Source organism: Mugil cephalus, chromosome 10, assembly GCF_022458985.1.
Source record: "Mugil cephalus isolate CIBA_MC_2020 chromosome 10, CIBA_Mcephalus_1.1, whole genome shotgun sequence".
Taxonomy (NCBI): Eukaryota; Metazoa; Chordata; class Actinopteri; order Mugiliformes; family Mugilidae; genus Mugil; species Mugil cephalus.
Window position 1 is genome coordinate 3496854 of NC_061779.1, and position 13566 is coordinate 3510419.

Genomic DNA, 13566 nt, shown 5'->3' on the forward strand with positions numbered 1-13566 from the left:
CCATTTTGACAGAAAAACACAGAGATGTAGACAAATTTATTTATTTATTTTTAAAAAGGAGAGAGAGACAAATTGAAATATCACAATATTCAGCTCCTTTGCCATGACACTCATATCTCAGATGCCATCTACTTCTTCTGATCATCCTCGAGAACCTTCCACACCTTCATTGGAGTCAAGCTGTGTTTAATTTATGACTTGATTAGAAAAGGCACACATGTCTATGTGAGACCTCACAGTGTATGTCAGAGCAAATGAGAATCATGAGGTCGAGGGAACATCCCAAAGAATTTTGGCAAAGCACAGATCTGATCAACAACTCAGTGGCCTCCACAATCCTTAAATAGAATACGTTTGGGACGACCACAACTCTTCCTAGAGCGGGACAATCCAGCCAAACTGAGCAATCAGGGGAGACGAGCCTCAGTGAGAAAGGTAAAGAAGAATCCAAAGGTCACTGTGGCTCAGTCCCAGAGATGCAGTGGGGTGAAAGTTCTAGAAAGTGAATCACCACTGCAGCCCTCCACCGATTGGGGCTTTATGGCGCAATAACTCGATGGAAGACTCTCCCCAGTGCAAGACACAAGGAACCCTGCACAGAATTCTCTCACGAAGGACTTCCAGACTATGAATGACAATTAAGATTCTCTGGTCCGACGAGACCAAGATTGAACTTTTTGTCTGACCACTGACCCTAAATTTTATTATAATTATAATACGATATGCGCCTATAAACCTGCAGCACCATGGTTATGTTGTTGTCCACCATGGTGCAATCAAAGTGGTTTACTCAGGTTATCTGTAGAAAATAAGACATGGACCACACTGCTGTGGTGGATCATTGTTGAACATTTTCTTTTTTCTTACTGTCTTTGATGTAATCTTGGATTATTGGCCAAACTTTGTGTTTACGAAGAATATACCTGGAATTGAGAAGTATTATCAATCATTTATTCATTTCATTTATTTTAAAAGTACAATTTAAAAATAGTTGTCATCTTTGCTACTAGAATTCAGAACAGTTGACAAAATGCCATAGCGTTCAGTTTTGCAATTGGCCACTAGATGGCAGTGTTAACCAGGAATTGCTTTGTTTTGCATTCACCCTTTGCACAGTCATTGTATTTCTAAACTTCTATCCCCTTATTCGGCCCAAAATGTAAATGCCGATGGGAATTTTATAATTCACTGTTAGAAGTTCTTCAATTAGAATTTAATCACAACTCTAAGGCACAAATTTACCATGCCCTAAAGAGTATGTTCTAGCTTTACAGCTCAACGTGGGCTTAGCCAGTGTCCCAAGTTGATTCATGATGCTGCTGGATGCTGGCAATTAAAATTCATCAAAGTTTCCATAAATTCTGTTGAAATGTAACATGCTGGTTTTGGTGCAGGAAAAATAAAGGGATCACTGAAAACAGTAGCTTTAATCCTCTGACAAACATAAATGAGAAAAGATTATAATAATCTATCCAAATATATTTCTGAATCAGAATAGTACACTGACCAACAGAAATCTTATCTGGAAAAGCACGTCAAAGAAAAAGAAAAGCTCTTTTTAAATGACCTCCTCTCAGATCTTTCTCCCTCTGGCAGTCTGCCTCATTCTATCTTATGCGTGATTAAAGTACTCCTCTCGGTTTTAGATCTGAAACTGTGATATTAAATTGTCTGGTTGTAAATGACTGCCGAGAGTAGTTCTAAAACCTAATTTAGCTGTTTTAATTTTGGCAACAGTACTTCTCCAAAGTGATGTGGTGCATTGTAGCTTTTGTGTCTTGAAGAATGGAAGTGTGTCGGAGCAGACAGTGAGGTTACAGAGCTAATTAACACGAATCAATAAACCAGTCAGTCTCAATGTTTTTCTCTCTGACCCGGAGAACGAGGTCATTACAGTTATAGAACTGGGTCTCCCTCCACGAAATAAACGTGATGCAGGTTTATGTGTGGCAATATTCCAAAAAAACACCTGTCTCAGCATATATAAAAGATTAGACACATCATTTTACAAGATTTCCCATGGAAGCTGGTGCTTAAGTGTCCTTCCTCTTCCATAGGCTGCTGTAGGATAAAACTTCTCTCTTCTTAGTTCATTTTTTTTGTAGGCCTTGTACCTATTTCTGTTGACTTTCAGGAGAACAAAGAACAAACGCGCTGAAACGTTTAGTCCCTACGCGGTTTTGTTGAAGAGTGTATTTTGTTGCACACATCACTTTTTTCTTTTTGTCCCTGAGAGTTTGAACTCTGAGCCTCCCACTCTCAGCTGGGGAATTTGAGCCACGTTAAATGACAAAAGCAGAAAGCGGGCCATTAAACCATCAGCAGCTTCGGTGCAGCATTAAAATATCTTCATGAAAAAAGAAAAAAAACAGGACGTTCCTTCATTATTAGCAGTTGTGTCATTTTAGGTTGTCAGAAATTGTGCAGAAACAAAAACAGACGTGAGAACGGACAAAATGTTCTCCCAGCCTGTTTAAGTTCTGGTATGAATGGGATTTCAGTTATGTAGCACATTTAAAGCACAAGAAAAACATTGTAAACTTTAGGTAACAGCTGAAGAACATTATTTCAGATTGAATTATCTGGATTTTAAGTTAATCAGCAGGAAATGGAAAAAGTACAAATCAAGAAAGATAATCTGGCCAGTAATGCTAATGCAGTCACTGTGCAGTAAATAAGTTAGGTGAACGTTTACACTGATATGGTGAGTGCAATAGTTATTAAATGCATAGACGTTTTTAATTTAATTTATATTTGAAACTGAACAGAGATCACAAGGAAGTTTATTCTATCTCTGTGCTGCACATGGGTTGAAAGCAGCTGTTTGATAAATCAGAAATATATCTTGGCCCCCAGAATATTGAGTGATGCATAAAGCAGTAGGTTTATAAGAGAAAAATAGTTTGTGTAGCCTTCGTGTCTTTTGGGGAAAACCACTGTACTTCCTCATTTACCTGTGTTATTAACAGCAGTTTCGTTTTTTTCTCTCTTAATTCTGGGAATAGATGCCTGCGTGTTGGAGTTGCTGATAAGAACACAGATTGATGGTAATTTGAATTAAACTGAGATTCGACTGCTTAACACCAGGGTTCACTGTTGCTCCAGACAAGCGTCCAACTTGCTGTCAAATGCACTTCACTTCAGTCCACTACTGCATCTCAGATGAAAACTCAGCCTTAGTGAGCAGCCCAGGTCATGGAGTCATTCTTACAGCAGAAGTCTAGATTCTTTCCTTTGCTCACAGAGTTTTACATTGATCCCATTTGTCGGATATTTGCAGCAACATGGTTTTTGTCAGTGTGACCTGTGATTCTTTATGTTTTAATCAAACCGCATGCCTCACTGCTGCCACTTTAAGAACATCCAGGCAGTATGAAATGTGAGAACGGACATGTCATGACAATATGCATGTATGTATTGTCTTTTCGTAATGATTGTGTTGAGCCAGAGCTGTTGGCGGTAGAAAAAAAACACACATAAAAGCTGAGACCCCAGGTTGTACATTGTGACTGATCCCAAAGAATGACCTTGAGAGTAATTCAGATCTTTTCAATGAGTTCTCCTCCAGAGGAACAGAGAAGGATGCATTATGCATGTGATCTATTATTAATGGTCTTGAGTCATGTTACGATCAGACGTGGGTCTTTAGAAAATATCTCAAGAGCCCGGTCCTCTGGTGGACTTGTCCTCTAAACAGGGTTACATAAAAGCAGCTGCTTCTGTATGATGTAATTTATCTTGCACTGCAAGGTCTGTACTAAACATTATGATGATAATGATCCATGCTGAAGTAGTTACTGCACACTCCCCTAAAGTTTTTTAGAATCAACTTGTCACAGAAGTAGATTACAGAACGCATGGAGCCATTAGTTTTCACTGTTTGCATTTTCCGTGAATGCTGTTACATTATGAGCTGCATCAGTGACTTTTTATTGATCCTTTAATGTGGCCCAATTAAAACGTTTTGCTGCTGCTTCTCGCGAAGCCATTGGCTGGCGGCTGCTCTCCGGTTCTCCTCGGCCCCGCCCCCTCCTGTCATCCCCTGCGCTGGTACAGCACTGTGACTGTTGATGCACTGGAGTGAGATACTATTCTTTAACTTTACACCACAGGCCTGCATGGAAATTAACCGAGAAAATTAATAACCTCATTAGTTAGTGGGGGTTCGTGCAAGGCGCGCGCGTATCCGAAATCCAGCGTCTTGGATCCTTTTCCTCCACTTTTCCCAAGCCCTCTTTTTACAGTATGAAGTGCAGTTATGGCAAGGAGTAGCAAGTCAGTAGCGAGGACCCTGGAGGATTTGACGCTAGATTCGGGTTATGGTGGAGCCGCGGACTCCTTCAGGTCTTCCAGTGCGTCGCTGTGCTGCTCAGAGGCACATGGAGCGAATTACTGGCATTTAACCGACTCGATGCACAGTCGACACAACAGTCTGGACACTGTTAACACGGTCCTGGTCGAAGACGCCGAGATCCTGGAGTGCACCGGGCAGTGCGCTAAACTACCCGAGCTTGAGGATGTGCCGTGGAGCCTCGGGGAAGTGGCGAGCGCACTGAGCAAGGACGAGGAGATGAGCCTGCCGACCCCACCGCAGGACGTCCTGCTCAGGCTCTCCGTGCTGGTCAGCCGGGCCCTGGTGAGGGTCGCCAAGGAGGCGCAGCGCCTGAGTTTGCGCTACGCCAAATGCACCAAATACGAGATCCAAAGTGCCATAAAGATCGTCCTGTCATGGACCGTCTCGATGAACTGCATCAGCGCGGCCCTCAGTGCCTTGTCCATGTACAACATGTGCACGGACGAGGACAAGTTCAGCCGCGGCAAGGCGGTGCGCTGCGGACTCATCTTCAACGTGGGGAAGTTCTTCAGGTGGATGGTCGACAGCAGGGTTGCGGTCAGGATCCACGAACACGCGGCGATCTACCTGGCTGCGTGCATGGAGAGCCTCTTCCGCGAGGTGTACGCGCGGGTGCTGCGCAGTGCGCTGCTGGAGAGGGACAACGGAATCCCAAAGTTCACTGTGGAGACCCTGGAGCAGGCCGTCAACGGTGACGCAGAGATATGGGGGTCTCTGCAGGTCTGGCAGCACTTGATCTGCGGGAAAAACGCAAGCGGTGAGTTCTGAATACAGTGAGTCAGTGAAACAGAGTCTTTCTCCACTTTGCATCAACGTGCACCCTATTCTATGCATAATTTGTCACGTGTAGAGTCCCTCCTCTCACCTCAGTAGAACAAGATGATGCCTTATCTGGGTTTTCTCCAGATGCCCATTCATACTACATCCTACCCATCTACCTAGGGATGCTAGCCAACAATGAGTGCCATAAGGATAAACAGAAATCTTGGATACAGTCAGATTCATTTGCTTGTCTCATTGAAGAACTGTGATGACACTCTGAGGCTCAGGAGCTTCGTGCAGGAGATCACGATCACTCCTCTGTCTTCTGCAGCGTTACATTTGAGATGCTTCCTCTGATATCCTTGCACCGCATGTGGCCAGTGCACAAAATGATGAGAATCAGCAAAATAACTCCAGGTTGAGTGATTTACTCTGAGAGCTTTTCAGTGAATAGGATTCTCCCTGCTGCTTTCCGACAGTGATGCCCTGCAGAGATGCGTTTTATTCCATCCACCTAAAAAAGGAAGTAGGTTTTTCATTCCCGCTTACATTTTACGACTCCGTTACACACAATACCTCTGCGGTATTTTTACAGACCGGCTTTCCACATGTTAGGAAATACTTTTTGGTGTGTGCTTTGAAAGGAGCTGAGTTCAAAGAACAAGTTTAATTCTATTCAGACTTCTCGGCCACTCAACCATCAATACATCAGAGGCCACTCTAGCACATGCTTGGCTCTGTTTTGATGGATGTTGTAAAAGTGCTGCTGTGGCTCCTCTTGCAACAGGTTTACGTAATAAAGGGCCTTGGGGGACGTATGTGCTTTCATGCATTATGCAGAGTGATGTGAATAAAACCGAGTTACACAGCGAGGCACGGAACGAGAGACACACAGACAGAGAAAGTTAGAAAGATGCTGCGACCGTATTGATGAATCACCAGCAGAAGATTGGCATCGTTACAAGAGCACTTTATTGTACTGTACCTCTTGTTTTGAGGGTATGTGTCAGTCGGTTTGCTGTATCCTTACGGGAAGCACAAGACTGTAAGGCTTCAACCTCACATTCAGAATTAGATAAGTGCGTTCACTGCAGATCTGCATACACACACGGGGCAAAAATGCTAAGACCGGCCGGACACAACTCAACCTTTGACGTAATGAATATCATTATTCATCCACTCTGCACACTCAGGCCACTTGGCATGCAGCGAGGCTCCAGCTGAGGAAGAGGTGTGGTGAGTGCTCACCGGTGCATTGGACCGGCGAATGGGATGAAATGCAAGTAAAATGACTGGAGCATATAGAATATCGACATGATGCTCAAGGCAAGAGAAGTGACGTAGAGTCTCAAGTCAATGATGTGTTGTGCAGCACCGTGTAGATCATTAGGGAGACACTCATCATTTATTAAAGTGGTAACATATACACTAAAATACACAATCAATACTTAATAACAACGGCTCAAAGGGCTATGTGGGGAAAAGGCTCCTTGTAGCCATGAAGCCATTTTTCTCAAGGCTGTTCACTGAGCTTTACAACGTCTTAATAGCTTTTGCATTTTTTTTGTGTGGTAGCTTTAGAGATCTCTCTACACTGATCAAAATTTCAGCCTTCCTATTCTAATATTCTAATATGGTGAGACCTGCAAGCCTTTGGGTTGGGCTGACCTGAGATAGCCTGCCGAACTGAACCTCTGTATCGCTCCATGTGTTCTCTCTGTTTCTGCCAAGCGGGAGTAATGAAGGCGATTTTTTCATATTATGCTAACACCGGTGACGCAGCATTGTGAAGAGGCCTTTGGTAATATCTTTATTGCATCTCCTCCATTTATAGGATATTCCAATCCCGTGTTACTTCAGTGACTGTTTGCCTCTTTTGAACATTGAACTTCTATCGGATACTTTAGCAGAAAGACTGACCACACAAGGGAACAGCCTTAGCTCTGTCCAAAGGTAATAAAATCTGCCTCCACCACCCGTCCCCCTGCCCAGATATAAGACATTATATTGGCATATAAAACAATGCTTTGATTGGAGGTTATATTCAAGAGAATGTCAAGTCTCTGCTGGTTGCCTGACAACAACATTTTAGGAGGTTTGTGTTCCTGGCCAACAAACTTCATTAATGCTTATCTAGGCTAACAAGCTGTTTGTTTCCAGTCTGTATTAATTTACCCGAGTGATGCCAAATGCCTGATCTAACTCTCAGCAGAATGCAATTTTAAGTTTATTTCCAGAATTCTCAAAGTCTTGCTTTTGAAGTTAATAACAGAAGAGCCGTTCAGATATATGAGAGGCTATATACTGTATACACTGTATCCTTATCATCTGTAAGGGTTTCTTTCTTTCTTCTCTATGCTTGTTTCTTGAATTGATATGTCAGGCCTCCATAATTAAAACATGTCTGTTCTCACATACTGCAGCGTGGCGTTCCGCACTGGCACATCAAGCATATGGCAGGCCTCCCACACACAAACCCCACAAACACACACTCGCACCCATGTCTGACTCAGTGTTATTTGCAGGTGGGTGTTGGGTTTCCCTTCTTCGGCTGTGTTATCCTGTCAGAACGGAAAACTGCTCCGTATATACGTCGGGCTATTTCTCATGGCTCTAGACTCAGGACGCGGCGATTCTTTGATTCCTATAACGATGTCTACATGTCACACAAAATGCCTAGTGCCACATGATATCCTGTGCTTAGGGGGATATTTGCCGCCCTGAGGACGACTTTCTAATCACACTTTAGGTGTGAGATGACTTTCAAGTCTGGGCAGGGTATTGGTCTGCTGAAAGATTTATAGAAAAATCTTACCCTGATGACATTTAAACGAGGGATAATGTACCTTTAGGCTTGTGTTGGGTAAACATGCATGAGAGCTGTGCTGAGTGAAGAGCTGAGTGTTTTTTAGCTTACTGAATCATCAAGACTTATTGAACGGTATGCACATGGATTCACATTTGTAGTTTGGTTCTCTTGATTCAGATCCAAACTTCCTGCAGTGGACTGGGTTAAGGCCACTTTCTGGATGTTTTTTTGGTGGTATATTTATGGGTTCATACAGAATTTCTTCCGTTTTGATATGAACTTTGAATATATTGGCATACCGGTGTATTTGGTTACACAAGTCTGAAACGCTGCACCATGAGACACCGCATCATTTTCAATGTAGCACTTCTAAACATGGATGGAGCGACTGTGTCACTGTGAGGCGGCGTGAAGATGGAAACGTCTGAAAAATGAAGAAGTGGCAGAACAAAAGGATTTGTGCCACAAAAAAGGTGCCGTGATCTGTCTGCCAGCTAAAGCTGTCCCTGAAAACTGTCCACAATTTTAGCTTTTTATGAATGAGAAAGAAAAAGTTGCACGCAGACTACAATTATACAGTTGTGCTGCTAGTGTGGGATTATTCTACAGTCATCATAGTAAAATAGTCCGATCCTTAGTCAATCTACTGTATTAATTCCTTTCTCAACCAGTAAAAAATACTGTAATATACTGTGATACCGTCATTCCGTAATACACATTTCTGGTCATACCACTCAGCCCTAGGTATATTTACCAGCTGGGAACTCACAAAAGGAAAATAACAATTAGTTTGATTATTTTCATTAGTGGAAAAACACAAAATGTCAGTGTGCTTGTTATCAACTGCATTAATCTTACAGTAACAAACACTTCATAGCTTTCTACCAGTGGCAGCCTCAGTGGAAATCCAGTGCAACAATGGCTTGCATCTCTCCGGAGCGGTTACCACGATGCGAAATCCAACACTGTTGAGGGGTAATTTGAGATCATTTTGAACAAGTGGCGTTGCTCTGTGGCATTGTTCACTGCTCACTCTTACTTTTTCTTGCCTAGAAAATCATACTTCGCTGCCACTAACGCGCACGCTCGCACACACTTCCAGCGCGAAGAACACATAAAAATAGTAAATTACTTCGCCGAAGTGCCTAATCCCTAGAAACTGGGTCATTACAGCGTGAAGTGTGTGACAGAGGTTTTGAGTTTTGAGGTGGAATTTTCCGACGGCAGAATGCAATCTGCCTCCACTTAACGTTTTGAAAATGAGACCTCGCTTTTGTAAATTTCCTGCAGAGAACACAACTTGTTGAGCGTGTAATATGCTCGCTGTTAGGACTGGTACACTTTGATGTTGTTTCTTTGAGCTTCTTTAGTAGTGGTCCACAGAGATGATACAGCGCAGGCTCCGTTCCATTCGACTTTATCCAATCGTCGCCTGTGCTGTGCGAGGTCGGTGCCTGGTGCACACATGCTGCGGTGAGAGGCAGGCAGACAGGAATGACTGCGGTCTGCAGCGGTACCACTCTGTACCGGTGGAGACCAGTCCCCCATTATGTCTGGGAGTGGGATATAACATATCTGTGCAAGGGAAACCCTTATACAGCACCACACACACACACACACACACACACACGGGGCATATCAGGCGGTGGCAACGCACACACTGATACCCACACACTCAAAGTCTCACGCACAACCCAGGAGCAGATCTGGCATTAACTGTGAGTTTCAGACGGGAATGAGGAATGCTGATGTGACACGGAGTCTGGTACAACGAGGGAGAGCTCCAGCCAAGTTTACTTCAGTTGATTAAGAGGAGACAAGTGATAGAATACAGTTAATTCTGCACCCAGCTGGCAAACGTCTGACATGGATCGCATGTCTTTCCTTTTCCTTCCCTCTCCTTCTCTCTTCTGCAGCCATCCTTTTTTTTTCTTATGCACCTCAGTGAATCGTGTAAAAGCTTTCCACTGCACAGTTCCACTCCTTCTTATGTGTGCGTGTGTGTGTGTGTGTTGGTGTTTGCAGCTGGTGGACTGGCGTTAAGATCACTATCAATCAGGTGCTATTTGAATAACTGTGACCCTAGTGCGCAGTAAGCAAAACGGAGTCCAACTGTTCAGGGTCTGAGTGGTTATTCAGTGCAGCCTTGATGAAACGGCGTCCTGCTCTTTTTCTTTTTTTGCTGTTAAAATTGCAATCTGGTCCAATTTAATTGATATTTAAGACCCTTAAGAACCCTCAAAGAAATAGTGCGATGTCCTTTGAGTGCTTGCTGCTGGAGCCACAGCAGCCAGGATGTATTTGGCCTTCTCATCTTCATGCATGACCTTCAATACCAAAATAAGATTTACTCCGTTATGGCCCTGATAAAGGGGCACTTATTGCTTTAAAATCACTCTTTCTGCATAATGTTTTTAGCTTCCCATCAACGGAGAGGCTTCAGCATTTTCTTTCTTATCTCTGGATGACATTATCAAGACAGCTTTAGCTGTTTTATTTTTGTCTTCTGGAAGGATTTTGTTTCCCTCCAGACTAAATCTTCTCGGGTATTTTTTGTCAAACCCATTCCCCATTGTGAAGTATACCTTTACCTTTTTGGTATTCTGCATTTGTTTCTCCTTGCTACGACTTCTGCACCAGGATAATTTAACAGTTAACTCTCCTCCAAGGGGCCAAATCCAGTGAAGCTGTGGCTAGGAATGAATTGTTCATGACTTTAGAAATGCAGGAAAAGAGAAAGAGGCACAGATGGGAAGGATCAAAACAGGAAAATCCATAAGAGGAGCTGTGGGTGACAGATGAGACCCAGACAGCCAATGTCTACTTCTTATTATAGCTGGAAGAAAGGTCTGAGCAAACAAGTACCAGCAAGTGGATTAGTTGGGTGAAGCATCCATATATACCAAAGTTTTTTTTTCTTCATTATTTTGAATTCCTTTTTATTGTGTAGAAGAGAATGATCCCATTTAAATAACCACCAGTCTGGCTGGAAAATATAAAGAAGATACCGGCAAACAAGCTCCCCTCTCTTATTTGGGTTGAGCGAAATTCAAAGAAAGTGTCTCAGCATCGTGAGAAAAGTGATATGTGTGGTGAAGACAGCTGCGTGTCAGGACAGGTCGAGACGCTTCTGGATTCACAGATGGTAAACGAACTGTGAACAACATGCCGAGATATTTGCACAGCACGCCTTGATACACACAAATGCTCGCAGACGGCGCAGCACTTCAATCAGCTCCCGTCGTATGAACGCGGAAATCGACAACATGAGCAAAGCAGGTTTCCACACTTCCACACCATCTCGTACTGTGACCAGCGTAGTTAGCCTCGTATGATCTCAGCCGACGCCGTTGTTTACTCGCGACTTAGCACGTTGAAAGGAAAAGGAGGTTAACAGCTTGTCTGCATTTGTCTGAAGGAACACAAACTGTGTGCAAGCAGTTTTAAAGCTTGCTATCTTTTTATCTTTTTCAGAATCATGCTAATCATACCTAGAGTCCAGAAAATAAGGAAACACACTTTCATCCAAACATCACATTTATCATTATTATTATTATTATTGTTATGATTATGTTTTATGCATGAATTCTTGGGTGTCCTGAACAATTACACTGGATTAGCCAAGAGTAAGGAAAATTTCCTCTTGAGCAGCCAGTGTCATATCCTTCTGCAGTTTTACTTTATCTAGTATGATTTCAGTATTGAGTTGTGACCAGACATGTATAAAGTAACAGAGACCCAGACTTGAGTAAAAGTACAAGTACTCTGTCAAAAAAAGTGTCTTGAGTAGAAGTTGAAGTGTTCTTTACGCACCACACTCAAGTAAAAGTACTCAAGTATTCAACATTTTTTGTACTTAAGTATTTCAAGTAGATTATTTTAATGTTTACCACTCAAATACTGAACGTAAAAGCATTGAGTTATGTAGTTATTAAAGAAAGTGGTAAAAAGTTTGGATATCATTGTTTATATTATTTCATATGTTAAAGCACAAGCTCCCAGCATCGAGACCCAACGCAACAGCTAAAGTTAGCTAGAGAACGTGAACTTGTTAGCTAACTAGCTAACATTATGTTAACTAAAGTTAGTCAGACTCTAATATTACTAATATTCACCAATACTAACCACAACTTTGATAGACAGTTTTGTATATAAGTGCGTCTTGCTAGCTCAACGTTAGCTAGCTAGCTATCACTATGGCTTTAGCTAATTCTAGCCTTACCCTGGAGCAGACGTATGTATGCTTTTTAGCGGGAGTGGGGTCTTCCACAATCTTTCTTGTGAAGAACATAACCCCCCCCAGCCAAACTCTTGGAGTTCCTAGTGTCCGACCACACCGCTTCACCATTTAGCTTGTCAGAGGTCGGCAGCTTGACGGACCTTGTTTACATAGTAACGGTTGCTAGGATGTACGATTGGACAATGACTGTCAATGGTAACGAATACCTATGCAGCACATAAAAAATGTAAAAGTATTAAATCAAAAATACATAATGAAGTAAAAGTAGGAGTAGGAGAAAAAATAAAACTACATCTGTGGTTCCATCTTCTATTATTTCAGGACAAATATCATTCAAGCAACACCTGTGCTCACTCAGGAGGACTGGAATAATTTACAGCATGCACTAATTTGCTGCCGTCTGGTTTGGGACAGAAACGTGTGGACGCTTAAACTCCTAGAAAACTGCCAAAAATGATAACATCAACTCATACATACCCATTTCCTATCAGTCTGCCTCATCTGCAGCCCTTAATTAGTTTTCCCGCCGTTCCCTGAATGCCTTTCAGCGATCACCTGGAGGGCTACGTAACGACAGTAACGGGCCATCATCAGGACCTGCTTGTGGATGTGTCAGCATCAGCACTCAGGGGACCAAATGGTCACAGATTAGTTGTGGTTATTTGCCCCTTTTTAGTAATTTTCTATAAAGTGTGAAAGCTTGTGTACATTGCAGTGACATGGTCAGAAGGCGCGTTAGGAGCTCTCTGGCAGGATGTAAATGTGCTGATGCAGTACTGATTCTGTTCCACTGGACCAGTATCCCATTACCTCCCACGAGGCCTCAGACCACTGACCTTCAGACTGTTACGTGCTTGTCGCTGCATATACATTGTGTGCATGTTTGAGTTAAGTGAACACACCGTTCCCTTGTGTTGTTCAATGTGAAGTACACGCAATCAAATTGGATGGATTTCTATACCTCGTTCAAGGTGCGAGTGAGCGGATGTCTTTTGTTTTTGTCTGTGTTCTCCCCTTTGTCTCATTTCTGCTTCCCGCCTCTAATTAGCTAAATTTTCTCTACTTTCTCCTGCCAGCCCAGCTTTCTCATTCATTGCAGAGATGCACTCTGCTGAGTTGAGGCGACCTTATCCCGTCCTACATGTCTGGCAGGCCTCTAATAGCTCTGTCACTCCAGATGTGGGAGCCTCGGCCGAGCACACGGACACATGTGTCTGGACCATGACAGATCTCCTACAGGTCGAACTACAATCCGTGACTGTAATTGATCCTACAGACTGGGTGAAGTCTGGTGTGGGTGATGTGAAAGTCAATGGAAATAAAGTGCCAGACAGAAACAACGCCAGGTTCACATAGATGCCAACTTGAACGTCTTCTCGATCCTTCACTCCAGCAGAGTTA

General features: G+C 43.0%; 1 protein-coding gene across 2 annotated transcripts in view; it reads left to right on the forward strand.

The window, feature by feature from the left end:
* Positions 1 to 3792: 3792 nt before the first annotated feature.
* Positions 3793 to 13566, forward strand: part of btbd11b (BTB (POZ) domain containing 11b) — a 76351-nt gene continuing 66577 nt past the window's right edge. Inside the window, exon 1 of one of the 2 annotated variants that reach the window (XM_047597464.1) lies at positions 3793 to 5111. In XM_047597464.1, the coding sequence (XP_047453420.1) occupies positions 4259 to 5111 (853 nt within the window). In that variant the 5' untranslated portion in view covers positions 3793 to 4258. The remainder of the gene's footprint in view (positions 5112 to 13566) is intronic. The other variant, XM_047597463.1, reaches the window with a different exon arrangement.